At 38.8% G+C, this 22,710-nt stretch overlaps 1 protein-coding gene across 3 annotated transcripts in view; it reads left to right on the top strand.

The window, feature by feature from the left end:
- Positions 1 to 312: 312 nt before the first annotated feature.
- Positions 313 to 22,710, top strand: part of RNF17 (ring finger protein 17) — a 39,660-nt gene continuing 17,262 nt past the window's right edge. Inside the window, exons 1-20 of one of the 3 annotated variants that reach the window (XM_072346408.1) lie at positions 313 to 474; positions 595 to 685; positions 1,298 to 1,371; positions 3,270 to 3,328; positions 4,813 to 4,859; positions 5,796 to 5,895; positions 7,165 to 7,245; positions 8,356 to 8,456; positions 9,191 to 9,362; positions 10,398 to 10,474; positions 11,155 to 11,229; positions 12,188 to 12,456; positions 15,062 to 15,139; positions 16,661 to 16,822; positions 17,325 to 17,514; positions 18,003 to 18,159; positions 19,491 to 19,681; positions 20,255 to 20,393; positions 20,787 to 20,883; positions 21,642 to 21,757. In XM_072346408.1, the coding sequence (XP_072202509.1) occupies positions 606 to 685; positions 1,298 to 1,371; positions 3,270 to 3,328; positions 4,813 to 4,859; positions 5,796 to 5,895; positions 7,165 to 7,245; positions 8,356 to 8,456; positions 9,191 to 9,362; positions 10,398 to 10,474; positions 11,155 to 11,229; positions 12,188 to 12,456; positions 15,062 to 15,139; positions 16,661 to 16,822; positions 17,325 to 17,514; positions 18,003 to 18,159; positions 19,491 to 19,681; positions 20,255 to 20,393; positions 20,787 to 20,883; positions 21,642 to 21,757 (2,265 nt within the window). In that variant the 5' untranslated portion in view covers positions 313 to 474; positions 595 to 605. Of the gene's footprint in view, positions 475 to 594; positions 686 to 1,297; positions 1,372 to 3,269; positions 3,329 to 4,812; positions 4,860 to 5,795; positions 5,896 to 7,164; positions 7,246 to 8,355; positions 8,457 to 9,190; positions 9,363 to 10,397; positions 10,475 to 11,154; positions 11,230 to 12,187; positions 12,457 to 15,061; positions 15,140 to 16,660; positions 16,823 to 17,324; positions 17,515 to 18,002; positions 18,163 to 19,490; positions 19,682 to 20,254; positions 20,394 to 20,786; positions 20,884 to 21,641; positions 21,758 to 22,710 lie in introns of all 3 variants that reach the window. The other 2 variants (XM_072346398.1, XM_072346418.1) reach the window with 2 other exon arrangements.

Raw genomic sequence — 22,710 nt, 5'->3', positions numbered from 1 at the left:
GGTTCGGGTTGGATATTTGGACACATTTCCAGGGAGGTGGTGCAGTCACTGTTCCTGGAGGTGTCCATGATACACGGAGATGAGGCACTGCGGTATGCGGTCTAAAGCGGTCCATCACCTGCAGGCGGACAGGCGGTGGGGGGAGGGGACGTGAGGAGGCGAGGCCGAGCAGGGCCACAAGGCGCGGCGGCGCACTCTTCCCGCGCGGCCCACAGTAACCGCCGACTTCCCGCCTCGCTGTGATTGGCTGCGCCGGGAGCAAAGGAGGACGAGGCGCTCGGTGATTGGTGCTGAGGTCGGAGCGGGGTCGGGCCGGGAGCTCTTCGGGTACTCGTCGCCGCGACGGGCGCTGCGGGAACGCGGTGCGGCTCGGTGTTGGGATGCTCCGCTGTAGCGGTGGGGCTCCGGGCGCCGGCTGAGAGGAGGGAGCGCCTCTCCTCGTTCCTGCTACGGTCAGAAGGTTTTATTTCAAGGGGAAAAGTGGTATATTCTAGAACTCTGTGTCTCTTCCTTTTAAGCCTTGCCACGGGGTGTAACCAGCAGTGTTGGTGCGTGTGTGTCACTTCTTTCTAAGTTTGTTTTTCCTCTATTAGAAGTGTGACGCCATGCTGAGAGGAAAGCAGGAGTGCCCTGTGGATGGTGGTAGCGAGGAGGAGCAGAAGAGGAGAAAGCTGAATGCTGTCAGGTGTCTGATTGAAGTTCTGACATTATAATTATTGGGAAACAGCGCTGAGGGGATGTGTGTATTAATGTCTGTGCTGTGTGGTGTTGTGTTGTGAGAGTGCTTTCTTCTGTAATGTCTGTAAAGTTAGCAGTCAGGTGTATGTGTGCATTTAGCACATAGGAGGCTGGGGGGAAAACGTTATGAATGTCTTGGGATGTTTTCAAGCACTGAGGTGTTAGGATATGAATATCTCACGTTGATCTGAAGTATCCTTCAGGTAGATAGCCCTGTTGTTAGGTTCAGTGTATCATGAGTTGAATCTCTATATGGGATAGATGTGATTCGTATAGTTACACGGTCAGTTTCCTAGTGGTGGTTTTAGTGATCTGGTTCCCTAAAACCTCCAGTACTGCCATTGTGGGTGATGAAGTGTTACTGTAGGGGTAACTTGATTCTTCATTTACAAGGGATGAGTCACTTTTTGGTTCCTGGTTTGTTTCTCATGTACCAAACCTTCCTTCTGTGTAACGCTAGTGGGTAAAATTGGGCAGGCCGAGTTCTAAGAGGACCGGAAAAAAGCAGTATTTGTGTTATGTGGATGTCCCTAATGGTTTTAAACCTTTATTTCTGAAGGCAATGCCTTAAGATTCTGGAAGAGGACTTTACAGGACTAAGTTGCAGGAGTGACTTGAGTCGTATCTCACAAGGTATGAGTATGAAAGGTAAAATTTTTGGCTGTCTTATTCCCAGCACTTTTGCATGATTCAGTATTAGTTATTCATTGACCTGCTCTGTGATGATAGGTCAGCTGCAAGGTGTGATTGAGGTTACTTTGATGCCTTCTCTTAAAAGTAGTAAATTCTGTTGAGTATGTAGTACGAGTATGTGCAAATACTTTATGAAACATGTTTTTTTTTTCTTAGTATAGCTGTATATTTTAAATGTATGTTTTCTTTTGCCTTATTATTTTCACTGTCATATTTTTTTAGTAGTAGTAGTATTAAGTACCTAATCATTAAACATTAGTAAGTTTTCTGTAGTTCCCATATAACTCTTGTGTGTATATATGTGTGTGCTTACAGCATGGCTGTCCAACCTTTAGGCTTGGCCTGGGCCACGTTGGGTGAAGAGGAATTGTCTTGGGCTGAATATACAGGCTCTGAAAATAATGTTTCCTATTTATTTCTATAGAACAGCTACAGAGAGCACAATAACTGTTTGACAGCAAATTCTCAGCTGCAGAACTCTGTTTTTCAACACAGTCATGACAATGAGCTAGGCATTTTCCCTAGCCATGAACAAGAGTCTGTGAGCTATGCTTGTAACAGTCTGGACCAGTAGAGGTGACCCGCTGCCACCACTGCTGAAATGCATCACGCGTTGCCTCATTGTGCTCACATGAACTGTTTGGTCTCCATAAACATTCAGCTAGCATTAGTGAATGTCAGTGGGTGCCATTTTATCCTCATGGAGGAACTTGTCAGACTCCATTTTGTCAGGCTGCTTCTCTGCTGCTGTCATGTGTCCACAAATGTAACAATATTGCTGGGGAGGATCAGCTTCTACTGCCATACCACCACCATCTGCCTGATGTTGTAGGCCAACAACATAAAGTAGGAGGTGTTACTTATATACATGAGCTACATTATATATTTTGTGAGGACTGCCCCAAAAGTAACAAAACTTATTTTAATCTTCAGGTTTGTTTTTTTGTTTTTGTTTCTTTTTTTTTATAATTTAAAAAAATTAAAAATGTGAACAGTGGAATATTTGACCTTGTTTTTGTGAAACTAATGAGTTAATAGAGTCTGGTTAATAGAAATAGCTGCAATTCTCAGTTCTCAAGGTGCTCATCAGAGATTTTTGACATATATTCTTGTTCTTCATCTGTGAAAGCAGTTCTTCACATGTGTGTACTGCCAAAAAGTTGAGACATGGATAAGGCATAGTTGTGTAACAAAGGATTCTCTTCTCTGTTAAGAGAGAACTTAGGAATTCTGGTAAAGAGGCATGATTGGGCTATTGAGTTGAATATCTGATTGCAACTCTAAACATTCCAGTTGAAAATTTGTAGGTAATGTTTGTGACGCTGTTTTCAGTTGATATAAATACCCGTATTTCTGTGTGATCTTGAATCCTTTTTCACATTCCCTCTTTAAAACAGGAAGCATAGCTGTGAATTCTTCGCTGTTCAGAGCACTGTATTTAGCCAGTGTCTCAAAATGCAAACAACTATTTGCCATCTCTCAGGTCAGCACTGCCCTCCCTGCAGTGGTTTCAAGTCACCACAGTGTTAATATTGCACTGACAGTCCACTTGTTGTTGAGCAATGGATGCGTGCCCAGTGCTGCTGTATGGTGTAGAGCTGCTGCCTCTACAGTGGGGTTTGGGTGGCACTGTGAGCTGTGCCGGGCTGCATAGTGGACATGTCTGATGGTTTTCAAAATACACCATCACATATGTCAGTGTCCAAATTTCTGTTGACTTCGCTAAGTTTACATGCAAAACTGCTGTAGTGATCATGTATTCATGATTGTCTAACTGGTCAAGATCCCTCCCAGTTTAAATGCTCACAGTCAAGTGCTATCTATGCTTGCTTTTGCAGAGTTGTATGATGTTGTGAACAATGAAGAGGCTAACTTCTTGGGTTCATCTTCTGCAAAAGTAGGTTGATTTAAAGCTTTCTGCTCAGAAGTCATCGTGATGCTCTGAAATAGTGGTATTACAAGATCTTCTAGGTTGTTGTTGAATGTGGTTAAAGTAAGCTCAGCCCATCAGAGATAAGCATGAGCAGTCTGTGGCCTCCAGCTCTCCAACCAAGTATTTGCTAGCATGTCTACAAGTGCAGCATGGCTATGCAAAGTTCAAAGCCTGGTTTTAGGAAAACTTACTCCTTACAGTTGCTTGTTAGTGTTCCTTGTTGCCAGCTCCATTCCACCTTTTCATTTTGCACATTACTGTGTAAGAAAGGAACCAGTACACATAACCATTCTCCTTCTTCTGTCAGTTCCAAATAAAATGAGCTGTTAGAGTGAGTCCAGTGGAGGGCCACAGAGATGATAAGAGGGCTGGAGCACTTCCTGTACGAGGACAGCCTGAGAGAGCTGGGGCTGTTCAGCCTGGAGAAGGCTTCAAGGGGACCTTATAGCAGCTATAGACCTGAGGGGGGCCTACAGGAAAGCTGGGGAAGGACTGTTGATAAAGGCAGGTAGCAACAGGATGAGGGCAAGTGGCTTTTAATTGGAAGTAGGTAGATTTACATTAGACGTAGTTAGAAATTCCTGTGAGGTTGGTGAGGTACTGGAACATGATGCCCAGTGAGGCTGCAGATGCCTCCTCCCTGGAAACATTCAGGGCAAGGCTGCATGGGGCTGTGAACAATCTGGTCTACAGGGAGGTGTCCCTGCCTATAGCAGGGGGTTATCTTAAAGGTCCCTTCCAACCCAAACCATTCAATGATTGTGGGGGGGAATTATGTAATGGAGAAGACCCCCATGCTTAGAACAGTGGTATATGCCTTAGAAATATATCTCTTCTAGCATTATTAAGAAAATGCTGTACTTACGAATCCTTTATGTGTTACAACATGCTGATACCGTTTTGGAAGAAGTCTGTAGTTTGAACAAACCCTCAGAATATTTCTTAGGTGTTCTTAATATATCAGAAAGACAGGATGTGGCCGTTCTGGTACATCCATTGTGCAACTCAGATTTGGCCAACCTGCAGAATACAAATACATTAAGCCTTTAAGGTAATCATGCTATGTTGTTAAATTTTATTTAAGTTATTTTAGTAAAATTATTGAAAAACAAGTTAACAAATGCTCCCAACATACTGCATTAATTAGTTTTGTGTAGTGGTGGGGAAAAGTACCAAGCAAACAGGAAAGGAGCATTTTACTTTTGCTAGGAATGTTATTTATCACAGGTAAATAATGGCTACAGAACTTCGGCTTGAGATCTGTTTTCTTGCACCACTGGTTGTTCCTGTGAGCGGTGATTGCTGTGAAGCTTGCTCTTATAGAAATATGTAGAGGGGGCAGTTTGCTGAAGGTAGAAGTGGATTTGTAGGGTGTTTTATGGTTGTTTTGTATTTTTTTAAACTGGGATTTATATCTGTATTTGAACAACTGCTTTTTCCTTCTGTAGACAAAAGCTGATTTTAAACTTGAACTGGATGATGGCACCTCAGAAAGGTAAATCATATTTTTTCATGTTGTTAGGTGCCACGAAGGGTGGGAGGAGGGTGGTGGGAATGACTGAGCAGTTTCTACAGCTTTTTGTTGATTAACTTCTTGGGTCTATTATTTTAATTAATGATTTAAGCATATTAGTGCTAATGTGTTCCCAGTATTGCTCTTTAGTGCTGCTAAATCACAACTGAGGGCATCAGACAAGCACTGAGGGCTTCCTGCATTTCTGATGTTCAAATGCAAGTCATATTTCATTGAAAGGCAAGGAGAAACAGGTCTGTTTTGGCTCAAAAATACTTGGACCTGAAGGTTTTAAATAGTGTTCATGATAACTCCATGATAAGGGATCTGAGGGAGAGTGCAGAACTGCTGAGACTTCCCAAGCACTGCATCACTGAGCTGTGTCCTCCAGCCCCTCCTGGTGCCTTTGCATATTCTGCATAGGTGACCAGTTCCAGCTATGAAGGTTAGATGACAGCAAGGCTTTGTGGTCACACGTAAATTACATTAATTTACATAAGTAGCTTACCTGTACGTGTCATTTATTAGAAAGATTTTTAACAGCTTCATCAGTGTTTGACGAGATATCCGAAATAAAATGATTCGGTAACAAATGAAAAATAAATGCTGGAGTCTTAATAGTTATACGTGTTACTTTCATCAAGAGCAAAAAGTCATTACTGCCTTGTAAACTTTTGTTCTGCCTTGCCAAAATCGTCATATAAAATAGTAGATGCTGCAGATCAATTTTAAGATGATAGTGGTAGGAAGGAAACTTCAACATGAGATATGTCTAGTATATCACCATGTAAATTCAACTCTTTGTACGTGTGTTTAATGAAATGTTTGTAGAGACCCAATTGAGTATTAAAATTCTGGAGGGATTTTTGTTATTTTATTGAAAATGTGTAGGTTTTTCCTTGAAGTTTTGTTTTGCAGGCCCTTCAGATCTATCACTGGAGAGAAAAATGTTCAGCGCTCAGTTTCCTCAAGCAATGGGCAGAAGCTTAAACTAGTTCTGGCTACATCCACAGATACAGTGTGTTCATGTTCCCTTTCTTTATATTTGCACTTAATATTTTCGTATGCATGGTTATTACTGCACTACTTAAATACAGAAGTTTGCAACTTCTGTAGTTCAGACTTGACGTGGATTTCAAGTGCAACTATTTTGTTAATGAGATAACAGCAAGACTGTTAGGTAAAACACTGCTTGGATTAAACTGTTTTAAGGGACATCTGTAAGTTCTCTAAGCTGGTATGTCTGAATGAACTTTGTGCAGTTTTAGGCAAGGTGGAGTAGTTCTGTGCGTTTTCTAAAGTGATTGTTAAATAGGAGTTACTGGTATATCCTCCAGCAGTTCTACTTCTTGAATGGAAATCATCCTGTAAGGTTACCTTGAAAGCATGTTAAGTTGTAAGTGTCTGTCTTGGTTTCTTACATAGTTTTTGTAGCAGTGACCATTAAAGTTTGAAAAGCTGGTGTTGTTTTTTTTTCCCTAAGATTTCTGGAGCGTGTCTATTTGAAATAAACCTTAAACTATATGTTTATGTTGACAGAATAGTAAAGCAGGTAGCCTTAGGTCATCTTTGGATTCCCTTCAGTCTGAGATCTTAAGTCATTCCATGTTTTTTTTTTTTTACCTATTACATCTTCTTACATCTCCAAAAAAGAGGTGGTGTCAGTTGGCATAGGGAAGTGTGACTTGGAGGGTTTTCTGAATGTGAGATATGGTTTAGTAGCTTAGTGAGTAGAATGGTGGCAGGAGTGGTTGGACTGGATGTTCTTGTAGGGTCTTTCCAACCTTGTGATTCTATGATTCTGCCAGTTCTCATAAAAAAGGACACATAATTGGTTTGAACTGTTCGGAGATAGTAGGAAATACCTTCCAGAGATGAAGGTGTAAACAAATGTCTTCAATGTTAGTGTGATGTTTGCCTCTCCCAGATCTTGCTGTAATGGCAGTGCTTCCTTCCTTTTACCCTAGCATTTGGTTAGAAACAGAACTATTTCAGGTTTTCAGACTCAGTTTTTAACTGTATTCTTTTCTTTCTTCAATTTGGCCTTCTTTCTTTGCTTTGCAGTAGTAATTTTGTTTTGGTTTTCCTTCATGTGCTGTGTTTGATTCTTTATTTTTCTGTGTGCGTGCAAATAAAGCATGTGCATTAAGCAGAATATGATGCAGTAACATCTCCTTAAGGAGATAGTGGTGCCCACCTCAAGTGCTTGTCTGTCAAAATGGCAAATAAGTTTAACCCATGTTGTGTTCTAGTCACTCAAGCAACTCACTATTCATTGTTTCCTTAGGAGAATGAAACTACAGAAGATATTGATAAAGCTTTGTGGGCAGGTGTTTGTAATCTCAGCTACTTACAAAATGCGCATGAGGTGGGTGGAAATAACGTTACAGGATTTTCTTAATTAAATATTATCCCCAGGTGAAAGCTTTTTGTTTAGAGTGTGTGCACACAAGTGCATTGTTAAAACATGCTCTCAGTGGCTTTGTTTCAACATCTTCTGTACTTAGGTGTTAACACACTGTGGGTGTACTGCATTAAACTCCAGAGCAAATGGAGTACCTGTGCCTGTGTGTTAACTCAAAGTTACTGGGTCAGTCCATACATTGAGCAGAGCCATATATAAGACAGTCTTTGAGTGTTACACGTGCTTTTCCTTGAATCAGGCTGAAAATCAGCATTCACTTACACTCTGACCTCTGACTTAACTCTTTTATTTTTCTTTGTTTTGGATATGAAGGTGGAAATTATCTGTGGGCAACAGAAAATAGTGCTTTCCTGGAACAGACATGATACAAAAGTCCACGTATTTTTATTCACAATGCAATAAAGAATTCTGAAATACTAGATAACGCTGTTAAGAGATTTCACTAGATGTACTGTACGCTTCATTAACAATTACTATTTCTTTTGTAATTTTTCATGGCACATTTACTAAGAATTAAAACTTGCATTTCTTTGTCTTCTATTTACTTAGGTTTTATGTGTATTTTAAGGTAGACAGGCATAGAAATGTTCAGTGATCCAAAAGCTTAAAGCCAGACTCATTTTAGTAATCATGGCATTGAAGTGTCCTTAAGACTTGCCCAGTGCCACATCCAGGCAGCTTTGGAAAACCTCTGAGGAGGAGAATGAACAGCTCTGGGTTGCCTGCACCAGTGCTTTGTCACCCACACAGCACAGAAGGGCTTCTGGTGTTCAGAGGAAGCCTCATGGGTGCCAGTTCCTATGTTTTTGTTTGAAATTAGAAGTTAGATAAACCAGTAAGCGTTAACAGGCTCCTGACTCTTGTTGTGTACTATTTATATAATCATCTTGTGATTTATTTTCTTTATACAAACCACAGTACGCTTCAGTGTTACTTTCTGCTGTTTATCGCTGTCTTTCTGTTAATTATTGTTTTGTTCTGAATTTAAAATTGGGGGAAAAAATAACATGAATAATGAACAAATATATGTTTATTCCATGCTGAATGAAATAGGTGCTAAAACACTTGGAACTGGAAGTGAAGCAGGAAGGAGGCAAAGTTGCAGAAATTATGGATAGAAAATTTGATGAACTTACTACTTCTGTCCTGTCAAGGTATTATTCTCTTCTGTATGGAGTGTGTGAGTTGTTTCAAGAGTTTCCAATATTCATCAAAGCCATTTCAAAAGGCTTGGTGTTACTTCAATTTTCTGCACTATTTTTGCCTGTTCATAATGGTATTTTAGTTCCTGGAGCTAGTTTGTGTAATTGGAAAACAGTAGCATATACAGCCATTGCTTTTCAGAAAAAGAAAAAAAAATCTTGTAGTATTAAAGATGGTCAGTTTAACAGCAAGGAAAGCTTAAAAAAAATGTACTTTCTGTAAATGTTGATTAGAAGCCCAGAGATTCATATTTCTTCATCTTTATGAATATTTGTCTCTCAGATTTATATATAGATACTTTCAGTGCTACATGCTTTTGTTGCAAAGCTTAGTACTTAGTATTGCATCTGAAAGGCAGATCTTAAAACTCTGGGTTGTAAAATCCAACAGTTCAGTTGTCTACTGGATGTGTATGGAATTTTTTGTAGGCTTGAGAGGGATTATGATTTTAAATATAGAAAAAATCATTCCTCCCAAGGAAAGGGCTTTACATTGGAAAGTATCTTAAAGTTCTTTGCTCTCTGTGACGTCTCTACTGGCCTTCTATGTTGTCTGCTTTTACTGTGTGAAGAAAACAGTGTTAATGTGAGATGCATCCAGTTATAATAACTAGTAATTGTATTTTGTAGTCAGGAGTTTGAATCTGATGTGGTGAGTGCTCAAAAAAGTAATTTTTTTTATACAGGAAAAGGAAACTGCGTGCAGAATTAGTGAAGAGCATTGACGACTACAGCGTTGGTATTGCAACAGCTAAGCAGTACATTGAAGAGAAGAAAAAATGCTTGATTGGTGCCATTAGGATTGCAAAGGAATTAAAGATCACACCTTCTGTGAGAACCTATTGTGATCTGACTCAGGTAGGTAAAATTTGGTAACAGACAATATAGATCTGAATGTGAAAATTTTTATACTCTGTTTTCTGGTTTGCTGACTTAAGAACTGAGATTTTTGCAGTTACGTGTTCTGTACACGTCTGCATGCACCCTGCCAGTTCCAGTTTGGTCTTGATCACAAATCTGAATCTTGCTATTGACATGAAACAAAAAAGATGGTCTGTGCCTCCGTGTGCTTCCGTTATCTGTAATGGTTGTGGGAGGAGAATGAGAAGAAACTAAGACAGAACTGTTCAGTGAAATGGTAGTGTTGTCAAGATTTCAGGCTCATCTCAAGCCTTGCCCATTCTGGAGGTCTCCAGCCTTCTCACTCATTCTAGCCCTTCACTTCCACGATTCCTCTGTTATAACTGTTAGTAACAGAAATGCATGGTACCTCCTGTAGTGTGTCAGACCAAAGCTCCATCCAGTGACATCACCTCTCTTTGCAAATGGAGGGGAAAAGATACTTGGAGGAATTGTTTGTGAACTTGGGCATTTCATTTGGAGCTTTTTAATCCTTGTGTTAAGCAAAATCATGGAATCATTATTTATTAATCCCTAGCCATTTTTCCGCGCAGTTTGATTTTTAGACTGTCATTTTTCCTGCGTCCAGTGTCATTTCCCATGTGCAGAAGCTTGGTGTTCCACGTCTGACCCAGAAAGGAAGTTTTTATCCCTTACACCTTTCTTTTTGGTATTTGATGCCCACCATTATCCTCCCATAAGTCCACCTTTTTATTTAGTAGTCACCTTCCAAGTGGCTCAGTGCAAAAGAATAATCCAACTCCTGCTTCTAGTTGTGTGCTGTGGTTACAGAGTCCCCAGCTGTGAGTGTTAGTAATGCAGGAAGGCCTAACTAAGAACTGGCTACTGCCTTCTAATGAGCATGTTTCTGGGTGAGACTTTTTCTGTAGAATTAGAGACATTTCATTCTGACCTTTTCAAATTGTAAATAAAGGTTCCTGCATGACTTGCTTTTTGTATAATACCAACCAAAACTGTGCTTGCTAATTTCAGGTTATTCGTGATTTAACGTTGCCAGTTGATGCTGAGCTCTTAAGAGTGAAGAGTTTGAAGGAAAAACCAGTTCCAAGGTAAAGGACTGAAGTTGGTGGTATATTGCAAGTTAAATGAATTCACTGGTTTGTTGTTTGGTTTCTTTTTGAGTGTAAAAGCTTTTCTGTTAAATGTAAAGCAGCAGAAATCAAGCTGGATTGTTTTGCACTGTTCAAAAAAGCATTAGTTCAGACATATACAAATACATTGCTGGAAAGGCAGAATTGCCTTCATCTGAGATATCAGGAGAAAGCACCTAAAATTTGCAGATGTGTAGAAAAGTACATATGCATCGAAAATACTCTTGACAGGAATCTGCCCCTTCTAAGCTTAGTCCCCTTACAACTAGAAGTTTAAAGGGAAGATGTTCAATTCTTATTCTTGAAAACTGTCCTTACCTGCTGCAGAGATGAATGTTTCTTGGGGTCTGAGAAGAGATTTGTGGTGATGGGTTGAGTAAATGGAGAAGCTGAGGAAGTAAATGTTGGAGTGCCCAGTGCATGAGCAATAAAAAGCAAGGGAAGGCAGGAGAATTTTTGTTACATATGTATGTGGAAACAAATGAGCATCAAAGTTCACAGGAGTGGAAGAATGAAACTGGAGTAATTAATCTCTTCTTTTACCTGTCTATGTCAATTTTGTGCTGAAAAGCATCACGTCTGTATCACTAGCAGTTTAATACATTTGTGGTGATGGCTGTGATTGTTTTTCTCTCGAGATTCATACTGAACACGGATGAGATTATGTCATTATTACAGAATATGGGGAAAATTGAATGGGAAGCATCAGTATTGTAAGTATTTTTTTTAGTGAAGTGTTAACAGGTACAGTAATTTACTAAGTACACTAATCTTCTAATGGTTAAGTGTGTATTGGAGAGTAAATGGGGGGAAAAAAGCTAGTGCTTATTAGTTTGTAAATGTATAATGAACCAAACTAAAACCTGAGCTATTTGTCTTTCAGTCAGTACTTCAGTTGATCCAATTAGCGTTTCAGTTTTGACGCTTCTGTTGTACTTCTTTTTTCACACAACTACTGTCTCCCTAAATAAGTTTTCAATATTTTTTTATGCTGTGTGCTTTTCACTTATGGTGTTTATGGATAGCAATGGAAATGTTTATCATTTCAGCATATGAAAATTGACTCATGTTACTTCAAGTAAGTCTTTCAAATCAGTGGCAAACACTGGAATTCGCAGTGTTTTGGCTTTGTACTTCAATTCTGGGTTATCACAGACCCAAATAAATGACTTAAGATGAACAAGGAGGAAAATACTTTCAAGACTACAGTTGCTTTTACGTTATTTGTCTCTTGGTTTTATTTTTTCTTTCAGCTTTAGACAAAAGCTTGAGAGAATTTGAAATGAACTTGCTGTGAGGGCTTCCCTGGTTAGCTCTAGTTATATTAAAAAGTGTTACTACATGCTGTAACTGTAGGGCATCTAGAAGGCCTTTTGACTTTAATGTGAGCTGCCTATCATGCTGCTAATGTTTCTCCAATATTCCATTCTGTGTGTACTCAGCTGTGCCCAAGAATGTGTACTCAGTAGGTGCCAATCCTTTTTAGGCTCCAGAAATTGTATTACTGTTCTGCTGTCCTGATATTCAGACACTATATAATGGAGTTTATTTCAGACAGCATTTATGAAGTGTTTTCAGCGTACAGTGATGTTTTAATAAAACCTGCACTTTGACTTGTGTGTTTCTCTGAAGACAGACTGCGTTAATTTATCTCATTTTTCCCAAATACAGTGAGGATAATGGACAACGTGCTCTTGCCTTTGATGACAGAGAAAATATACCAAGCTCTGATAACCAGTCACCTGTAGACAATATGTTGCCAGTACACAAAGGAGAAAGTAAAGAAAAAGCTCTGCCTAATAAACTTTGTATTAATGAAGGAGTGAAAAAGATTGAGGAATCACTTCATGTGGTACCTCATCAGAGTATTCATGCTGTATCCAAGACTCCATCCAGCCCTGACATTATAATAGAAGAGATATATGAAGATGATCTAGAAAGTAAGCTTCTGAATACCTGATGCTTTCAGTGTTTGGATGTCAAGTATTGTTATCATTTGTGCTCGTAGCTATTTCAGAGTGAAGTCTTTAATAATGCTTGTATTTCACGATCTTTGAATTACTCCAGTACACGTTTTTTGTCCTTCTTTAGCTTAGCTAAGCGAAAACTTGCAGAAGTTCTCCTGAACAAGAGTTAGAAATGCCCCTTGCCCTTCTCAATCGTTCAGGCCCTCTTAGACTTTCTGTCGCTGGTTTGTGGAGGGTGTGTTTCTGGCAGTTCCCTGGCTTTCTAAATCTAAGGCATTGTCATGACTGGCAAGTACAGTTAAGTTCTTCAGTTTATCAGGTTTTTTTCTGGACTCTGTTATTAACGAAATGGCTGACAGATATGGGAAGTGACCCTTCCCTCTAATAGGCACTTTTGAGACTGAATCTGGAATGCAGTATGCAGTTTTGGAGCCTGCAGTACTGAAAGTCTCCGGCATACTTGAATGATTCCAGCAGAGCCTATCAGGCTGGAGTCAAGGAGATGCACAGTAGTGGGGCAGAAGGCACTAAGAACAACTCAGAACATGAAAAATTCCACTTAGATAACAGGCAATAAAAATACCACAGGGCTGGTCAGCAACTAGCACAGCTGATGGAAATGAGAAGAGTAGTATTCATTTAGATTTAAAAAAATAAATTCAGAAATTACGAGGGAGTTGAATATTCTCAGGCAGTATAACCAACTGATGTTATTGAAGTAGATGGAAAGATTTTATAATCAACAGTCACTGTTTGAGAGTAGTTTGAGTGACTACAGAATTTGTGGAGTACCCAGAGAGTATTTTTTGATGGTTTGCTGTTGAAGTGGGAAAGACCTGAAATTCTGTCAGCTTTGAATGGTACGGATTTGTTGCTTTCAGTAACAGCTGAGTTGGTACTGATTTAGTGACGGAGGCTGCAGGCTGTTAAGAGAAAGTCAGGATTAGGTTTTCAAATGATCTCAGGCAATGCTTATGGAAAAATACATTATCGTTTGATACTGTTGAATCCAGTGTGTTTCAGGTGGAAGATGTTACCTGCACTCAAAGCTAGAAAATGGCTATTATGACATCAAATCATCAGTCTTGATTAGTGTTTGTAGTGAATGATAGCCTGGGGTTGCCGGATGCCTTTTCATGGACTGGAAAAGAGCAGTAATGGTAGATGAGATCGTTTGCTATCTGGTAATAAGGATGTTGCATGAATCACTGATTTATTTAAGTTCTTAGAGCAGGCAAGGGTTTATTTCTAGAAGCCAGTCTAGCTAAATGGGTAAGTTTTATATTTGGGGTTGGGTCTGGTCCTTCCCTAATGCTTTTCTTTCCTCAAGCTGTTCACCTTGTCTTTTTCACTGCTCTTTAGTGTTCAGTTCTAAGTTGAGGCGTTTGTTTTACAGATGATGTTTTTCAAAGGTCTTGCTATGTGTGCTCCAGCAGTGAATAATCTCGTCTTTCTACAGGACCTAAATGTCTGTATTCTTTTTAGTTCAGAGCTAAAAGAATGAGGGAAGTCTGATAATGATGATAAGCCCTTACATTTCATTTCAGTGGTCTTGCTTCCTCCTATGTTCATTGGGAAATACTAGTTTCTTCAGATCCCAGTATATCTGTTTCCTGAGAGCAAAGGGATTCCTGCCTATGTTGGCAGGTTCTGTGCTCTCTCTGAAACAGTAGAACTTAGAGAATACACTATTTTCTATTCACATTTCACTGAACTACAGGTAAATGCAGGTTACCAGCTATTATAGCAGTTCCTGTCACTGAACGCTGAATATTTTTGCTACCTGTTGTCACTCCATTTACCTCCTTGCAAGAATTCATGATGTGGTAGATAAAAACTTCTGCATCAGCTGCTGAGTGCTGCACGGTAGATAAATGCAGTCCTTCATGCTTCAGGGCAGAGTATGTTCTGGATTGCCTTCCAGAAGTATGTATTCCAGGGATACTGCTGTCATGTTGCCTGTAGGAATTACAAGATCCTCCTAGAGCTGAATCTTAAGGTCACTTCTACAAGCAGTTTAGGCATCACAGGAAATTCTTCCAGCCTTCAAGGAAATCTCCAGTAATTAGAGGACCTACTTGGTAGGCTGGGGTACAGATTATGTGTTCTTAAAGGCCATGTAAATATCCAAAAGCTGTAAAACATTAAGAAACTGGCAAAAAGCCAACAGCAGAGACTGAGAGGACAGATGTCAGGTGACATTGGTGGCCTTAGCAGCTGCTTGTAGTCATGGATAAAAGTGTCCTTGCACATCTGTACAAGCACTGTACACCATTCTTGAATATTGAAATGGAGTAACAGTCTAAGTAGCTCAGTGGTTGAGAGGATGCCTGCTTTGGGATGGATGGATGAGGCTTTTGTTTGTTTGTATTGTCAGTGTACTGCAAAGGCAGGAAACATAATTTCTGATGGAATAAACAAGTGCTCTAGTAGCATGGATACAACTGTTATGAAATTTTTGTGGCTTTTGTAGCTTATTACTGTAATATGAATCACTTGATCGTGTTGGCTGCTCTACTATATATATATAAAAACTGAATTAATGAATTCTTTTCTTTTTCCTAAAACAATAAAACAGAGTTGCCCACAGAAAATCATCATGAAAAACAGAGGAAGAAACTTTTCAAGGAGGAAACGTGCTCTGAACAAAAAGCTGGTTGGTTGTTTTGTTTTTTTTTCTGTCTGGTAAACAGATAATTTGTTTAAAAAGAAATAAATAAATAACCCACCCTGTAGACAATTAGGCAAAGCTCTGGAATTACTTGCAGAATTAGACATATGCATCAGCGTTTTAATTGAGATTAGAACTTAGAAACAGAGATTCTGATTTTGGCCTATTAATGTGTATTTGCTCACATGTAAGAGCACTCTTGGGTCACATGAATTACTTTCAGTTAAATCAATCTGGGAATTGCTTATCCTGCTGATGTCATGCTTAGCACCAGCAGTTTTACTCTGCAGAGGTGTTCCTGATCATCTCAATTCCAAACTATATCATCCTTCAAGCATAGAATGGCCTGGGTTGAAAAGGACTGTGAAGATCTAGTTCCAACCCTCCTGCTATGTGCTGGGTTGCCACCCACGAGACCAGGCTGCCCAGAGCCAAATCCAGCCTGGCCTTGAATGCTTACAGGGATGGGGCATCCACAGGCTCCTTGGGTAACCTGTTCCAATGTGTCACCATTCTCTTTGTTAAAAAATTGCTCCTAATATCTAACCTGAACTTCATACTTAATTGGAAGATGTAATACACCAGTCCCCAAGCAACTCTTGTAAACTCAACATTGATGGTGTTCTCAGCACATGGCAGACACTCAGTGTATTAGTGCATCTTATGGGCAGTTGGACCCATTTTTTTTAAGTCAGTAGTTTATTAAAGTTTTGAACTGTTGCTTCTCTCCATATCTGTTTAGTGTTCTGGATTATGAGTGAACTTGTACTTGAACTCATTTGGACTTCAGCTTGGATGCTGTTCTTCACTATTGGAGATGTCCTAGAATAACGGGTCTATTCTGGATGCTACATTTCTTAAGTTTGAAAAGTACAGTTTAGCGTACTTTCTCTGGTAGTTTTGAGTGGTGGATTCTTTATATCATTTTTGGCCATGGTTGGTTGTGACTTAGAGGAGCACGGGAGTTGAGTTCTTCAGACTTGTAAGTTACATGCACCCAAGCCAGTCATGCAGGCGGCACTGGATACAGTAGAGATGGCAGCTGCTTGTAGTAATGAGGCTTTCCAGTTGTTGTAAGAGTTGTGTTGTTAAATACCATTGCAGGAACTAAACCATTCTAAACCATTCAGACCTATCCACTTCCTTCAGCATTTTGGATCTCAAATTGAAAGGAGTTAACTGCACTTAGGATGCCAAGTCAGAAGTAGTGTTTAACAGAGGAGAATCTCTTTGACTAGTTGGAGGATGACTGGGACTGCTGGAGTTCAAGAAGCATTTGGACAATGCTTTCAGACGCACAGTTTCATCAATCCAAAGCCAGGAGTTTAACTCAGTTGTGCTTGTAGGTCATCTCCGACTCAGGATGTTCTTCGGGGTATTTTGATCTTCACACAGTGGCACAATAGTTATACAGAAGTCTTAAGGATTCCTGCTCTTCCAGTTAGGTGCATTAATACCTCTTGGAACCACTTTAATGGTGTTTTATGTGTTCTCTGTCTTGCTCAGATTCAACAGAATTAGTGTTTGTAAGTCATGTAGTGAATCCATGCCACTTCTATATTCGGCGCTACTCACAGAAGAAAGAAGGTGCTTTTTTGGAGATGAAATTGAATAATTTCTGTTGTAATAAAAGTTCATATTTCTTGCCTTCAGATATGTTGGAACCAGGTAAATTAACTGTCTGAAACATTTTTTTTAAGCCTGAATTAGCTATAAAATACTACCTTGCATAATATCTTCTTTATTAAAATATTCATTCTTTATTTCTTCTTTCCATTTTCCATTCATTGACCTTGGAAAGCAGTCTAGGATGTTCAAGGATCTGCAGTTAATGGGGGATTGGAAAGGGGTGCTATTCTGTACTGTTCTGTTAAGTGGATTTAAATCATACATAAGAAAAGAACACATCTTCAGTTCCTTAATGATTTCAGTGCTTCAGAAATTGTGAGCGACAGAGGTTTTCACTGCTAAAGTTTTCCAGTGTTGGGTGATACTTCTAACTGTTAAGGTCTTTTTGAGTGTGCATATTTTAATGACTAGACCAGATTAGTTCTTCAGCTAGTTAAGTCTGCTTTGTCTTAATGCAGTAATTCTGTATAAAGCTGTATTAAAGCACAAAATATTTGTAAATCCTTAATTTACTTTTTTTTTTTAAATTGTTTCCATAAAGGTGTTAGAGTTTTTATAAAAAGGAAGGAGACTGGAATGTGGTGCCGTGGAACTATAACTAAACTAATTCCCATAAAAACCAAAAGCAAGCAGAAGACTGGTGGTCCAATGAGATGCAGAGTTTGTGATATTGCGGTGATTGAAATATTTCTGGTTGATTTTGGGAGTTCTGAAGTATTTAATTTCCCAAGGTACGTTTGCAGATGTACAATTTTGGCTGTAATGGTTGTCCTTTCACTGTTGGTACTCAAGAGGATTTCTGAAGAAACAAATCCTCAGCCAGCCAATACTCTTGGCACAAGCTGCTGATTGGATATGCACATGATGCTGGTGTTCTGTACGTAGCTTTTTCCCATAGAGGAAAATAATGGGAGGTTGTGTAAGTAGGCACGTGTACAAATGTTCACGTATTAACATGTGTATCTTGGATTTCTGTTGTGGAGGTAGAGATTCTGAATGCTTAAAACTGAAGAAATGTTTTTAATTCAGGCTCTTAATGTTATAGAAGTTTCAGTATTAGGGTGTTATGCCAGTTACAACAGTCATTTTCTCAAGTTTATTATTTTCTTTGGTTATTTTGTTGTGGGTTTTTTTGGGGGGGGGGGAGGTAGAGAGGGGCTTGAGGTTTTTCTTGGCATTCCTCTTAGATTGGTAGTATTTTTATTTCTACTTGCTATAGGTATGCTCCTAGGCCTGATCTTGCTGCCCTGCAAACTACTGAAACAGATGACATTTGTTTGCTTCTGAGGAAGCCTGATGAGCATATCGAGGCTGAACTTGCAGCTATTCCTTCATTAGCAGTACCGTGTTCATTGAAAGATATTGTTCCTAAAAACGTAGTAAGTAAAAACTGTTTCTACTACTGGATAACGTTGTGTTGTTTTTTTTTAAGATTTTTATTAAAGAATTTCAGTGAAAGATATGTAATACCTTACTCCAGTGTAGAGGGAGGAAATCTTCTGACTGAGTGTGTATATGTATAGACCTTTGTGTGTGTGTGTGTGTGTGTGTGTGTGTGTGTGTGTGTATACATATATATATCTTTAAAAGACTGGATATGCTGCTTTACTTGGAAGCAAACATACAGCAGTCTGTCTTTAAAAGCCTCTGGGTTTAAATCTCATTTCTTTGGCTCTAGGCTTATCAAAGTGAAAGACAAATAATAGAACTTATTTCATGGCTGGCTGACAGCTGTGCGAGTAATAACGTTGAAAAATCATCCAAACCAAGAGAAACGACTCAGGATTTTTAAGATAATTTGTTGAGAGGTTTTCCTTTTGTTACTTCAAATTTTGTGCCACAATTTAAGAAGTGACATCTGTTGTCTATTGCTATAACAACAAGCAGAGTACAGTTTGCCCCTTTTCTACAAGGCTTACACTGCAACACTACTTTCTTAAATATTTACTTACTTATGAGAGACACTCTTTTATTTTCTCCGCATTGGTATGAGAGTGGATTATGTGCAATGTAGTCATGCATTTCTGACAGTATAACTGCAGGGTTGATTTATCATTTCTTTAGGGTTTGTTGTTTGGTTGTTTTCTTTTGTTTGTTTGTAACCTGATATTTTCTGAAATGCTTTCAAGTAGGACAGATCAGGAACAATTTTCACAGGTCTGGATAAAACGTTGTGTATATGCTTGGATCCTAAGACCCAAAAAAGAGAGATTAGAGCCATCAAATGCAAAATGCTTTAGTTTGATCCAAGGGAAGTAAACTGAAAGAGGATGCTCCAAGGTAGATAAAACATGACAAAGGGTGTTGTGGAGAGAAGGAATGTTCCGACTGACTACATTAGGTTGTGTATTTGCATAGAAAGAGTAAGGAAAAAACTCTTAGACAAATCAGGAGAGTAGAAGTGCAAATCATGAGATGAAACAACATACGGCTGTTCAAGTTTGTCTATCAAAAAAAATCAGAGGGCATGAAATGTTGAGGGTTGAGTTCAAAAGAGATGGTAGAAATTGCATCCCATGATTTCACTTTGTTTTACAGTTAAAAATACTTTTAGAAGTCCCCATAAAGTACTGTCTGGTGCTGCCGGTTCAGTGTTCTGATGAAATGCTGAACAAACTGCTGTTCGTTTGCATCTGTGCTTACTTATTTTTTTTATGCCTTATTAGTGTCCAACATCTTCAGTAACAATTTGCTCTTTTTAATGTAGAGTGAAGGTTGGGGAGAAGAAGCAAAGGAAAAATTTTTAGGAATGGTGAACAATAAAGTTGTTTTAATGACCGTATTTAGAGAAGAGGACGGCGTTCTCATTGTGGATTTAAGAAAACCTCCATGTAATAAAATATGCAGTGACATGCCCGCATCTCTCAAGGATGCATTAGTTTTTTTAGACGTGGCAAGGTTTGTGGACTCTTCTGGTTTTTGCTCTTATGTCATAGATGAAAATGGCATATTTACAAAGTAATGTTTACGAAGCAAGTTGTTTTGGAGGGTTAGGAGAGAGGGGAATGCTTTGGTGTTTGCATACAGTAGTCTGCAAGCCTTAGGAAATTCCATTGCAGACAGAAAAGTGTATATGTTTGGATAACTAGCTGTGGTGATAGTAGTTGGAGTTAATTTTTACTGCTTCTGCACTAAATGTGAGAAAGAAGATTTGAAAATGGTTTCGTCAGTGTTGTAGAATTTAGTGGGTGGTGGTGTTTTAAGACAACTTAAATGTACAATACTGCTTCCCAAATAAGTCTTCTTAGGAGTCAGCTACCATACATCCTTATTACTACATTACGTTTGTGGCAGGAGCAACATGAGACTTGGTGGCACAGACTGAAGAGAGTTCAAGCTATTGATGGGACTTTGGAACAAGTTTCTGTTGAGATCATACTGTGTTTCTTAGTGAAATCAACAGGAGTCCGAAAGCCTTCCCTCTCAGTTCATTTCTGCATAACTTATTCAATATCTTTTTGTTTACCTTAGGTTTAAATCCCATCTTCCCAACCACTCAGAAAATAATTCAGTGTTGCCATACAGTGCACCAAAGATGCCACAAGAAAGAGAAGTGATCCCTGTCACAGTTTGTTGTATTAATAGTCCAGGTGACTTTTATCTCCAATTGGTAAGCTTAGAAACGAGGTCTGTACAAACACTTGTCTGTTGAGCTATTTATAGTACACTTTAACTGAGATAAAATTTCTAGTTAATTTCTGTTCATTTCACTGTTATTACAAACTTAATTTCTAGAATTTCTAGAATTGCATAAAGGTCTTTATTTATGTGTGTTTTACAGTATTTCTTTCTGTGGGTATGTAGTGTTTCATTCCTTAGAGTAGTGATGGAACATGGCAGTAGTCAATAACAGTTAGGCTCTTTAGTTACGGACACTTAAAGTAAACTACTTTTCCAGGGGAACATGACATTACCAGAAAAAAAGTATCCCTTAAAAGAGTAAAAATGCGATTACAGAAATATGGAAACGTTTGACATATAACAGAATGTTTTATTATTGTAGGCAGGTAGCCAGGTGGATTTAGCATTTCCAGAGAAAACTGAGGAAATACACGAACATCAGGATAGCAAAGCCAAGACAATTGTTCGCCCGGTTGAAGGTAAAGCATGCGTTGCAAAACACGAAAGTGGGAATTGGTACAGAGCACAGATCATAGGTGAAGCATTGATTCTTTTGCTGTAGTGCTAAGGTGTAGAATCGGGTGTTGTAGTAAAGCAGAGTTGCCCACTGTGAGATGATGTGAGAAGGATCGGATGCTGTTTTCCACTGGGCAGTCTCATGCTTGTACCTGTGTTCATAAGTTCAGCAGCACTGATGTGTATTTATGTATTTTTTTTACCCATTAATGGGATATTTCCCATAGTCTCTTTTTCAAAAAGGTGCAGTTTATTGTCAATATCTTACTGAAATTCTATTATATAATTGCATACTGTTTCACTTCGTATTGCAATTTGACCTTCAGATTTGTCCACCATTTCCAATCTGGAATTGTAATTAGTGTGGGTTGATGGTTTCCCACAGTAGTTTCCAAGACATGAGGGATGAGGGGAAGACAGTGCATTTATTTGTGGTGATCTTTAAGTTAAACATGCCTGTATGCATACTTGAGTATGTATCCACTTGTAGTTAATGTGGCAGCATCTTTGGAAATGATCATTTAGAATCCTAAATCTGCTTGTTTCAGGAATTTGAAAGAACAGGCTGTTTAAAAATAATAATAATTAGCTTTTGGAGTACTTGAAAATACTGTGTTTTCATTAGGATGTAAATTTCTTGAAAATTCTAGTGCTTTAGCTTAGCTTTGATAGTCATTAGTTTTAATAATTTGATTTCATCTGTGGGTTGTTTTTCTTGAAGGGATACCACATCATGAAGAAGTTGTAGTGAAGGACATTGACTCGGGCATCATTGCTAACGTACCTCTTACAGACATATGTGATACAGCAGATGAGTTTCTGAGCTCTCCAGGAAAGGTAAATTAAGTACTGAAAATAAATTCCAAGGGACAGAAAGGGGTTACAGAGTTGGTGAAGTTATGAAGTAAATAAAATGTGAAGTTCCTTTAGAGAGAAGTTTGTGATAGAATATTTTAAATGTTTTTTGGGCGTAGATTCATAACTATTGTGGTAATTAAAATTATAAGATGATTTGCATTTGAAATAATATCTAGTGTTACCTTGGGATAGATGGCTTGTGTATATGTTTATTCAAATTCTTTATCCCATGGAAAGGATAATTTTTACACTCTTCCATTTCCAAATAATAAGGTAATGTAATTGCATTTTTGTTTGGTTCAAGGCAGTTGAATTCTGCTGCTTTCCTGACTTCTGCATCTTGTAGGAGCTTCTCCTTCTTTAGCAAGGGGAAATCATAGTGGGAAGAGAAATGAGAAAGTAAAAAATGCACATAAGCAGAAGACGATCGTTTTTCCTCCACTGTTCTGGTTGCTAATACTTCTGATGCTGAACTTTAGAATTTCATATGTTGATGACCTGTCATAGGCAACAGAAGTAGTGATTGCTGCAACCAAGGTCAGCCAGCATCTACTAGTGAAAATAGGGTTCGGTTGTTGTCATGTTGAACAGAATGTTTCTGAGAAAAGTTTCAGCAAAAATATCTCTGCTTTTATGACAGCAAGGGAAAGGAAAAGTGAAAACAGCCGAATGTTCTTTCAGTTGCAATGTCTTAATACTGCAGATCAGAGTGATTAATGAATAAAGGTGCTTGGATTTTGATAGGCATTATCTCATCATTCCAGTTGGTTACTTGTTACTGACCTTAAAAATATTTGTAAGGTAAGAAATATAAACCTTCAGAAAAATCTGTAAGGCGTTTTTCAGCTGTTGAATACCAACTACTGGGTCATGTCACTTGGAGCATGAAGGAGAGTGGACCACAGAGGTATTGATACTGAAGGGAATATGAG

This window comes from Excalfactoria chinensis, chromosome 1 (genome assembly GCF_039878825.1).
Source record: "Excalfactoria chinensis isolate bCotChi1 chromosome 1, bCotChi1.hap2, whole genome shotgun sequence".
NCBI lineage: Eukaryota > Metazoa > Chordata > Aves > Galliformes > Phasianidae > Excalfactoria > Excalfactoria chinensis.
This window is presented reverse-complemented; position numbering and strand designations above follow the sequence as displayed.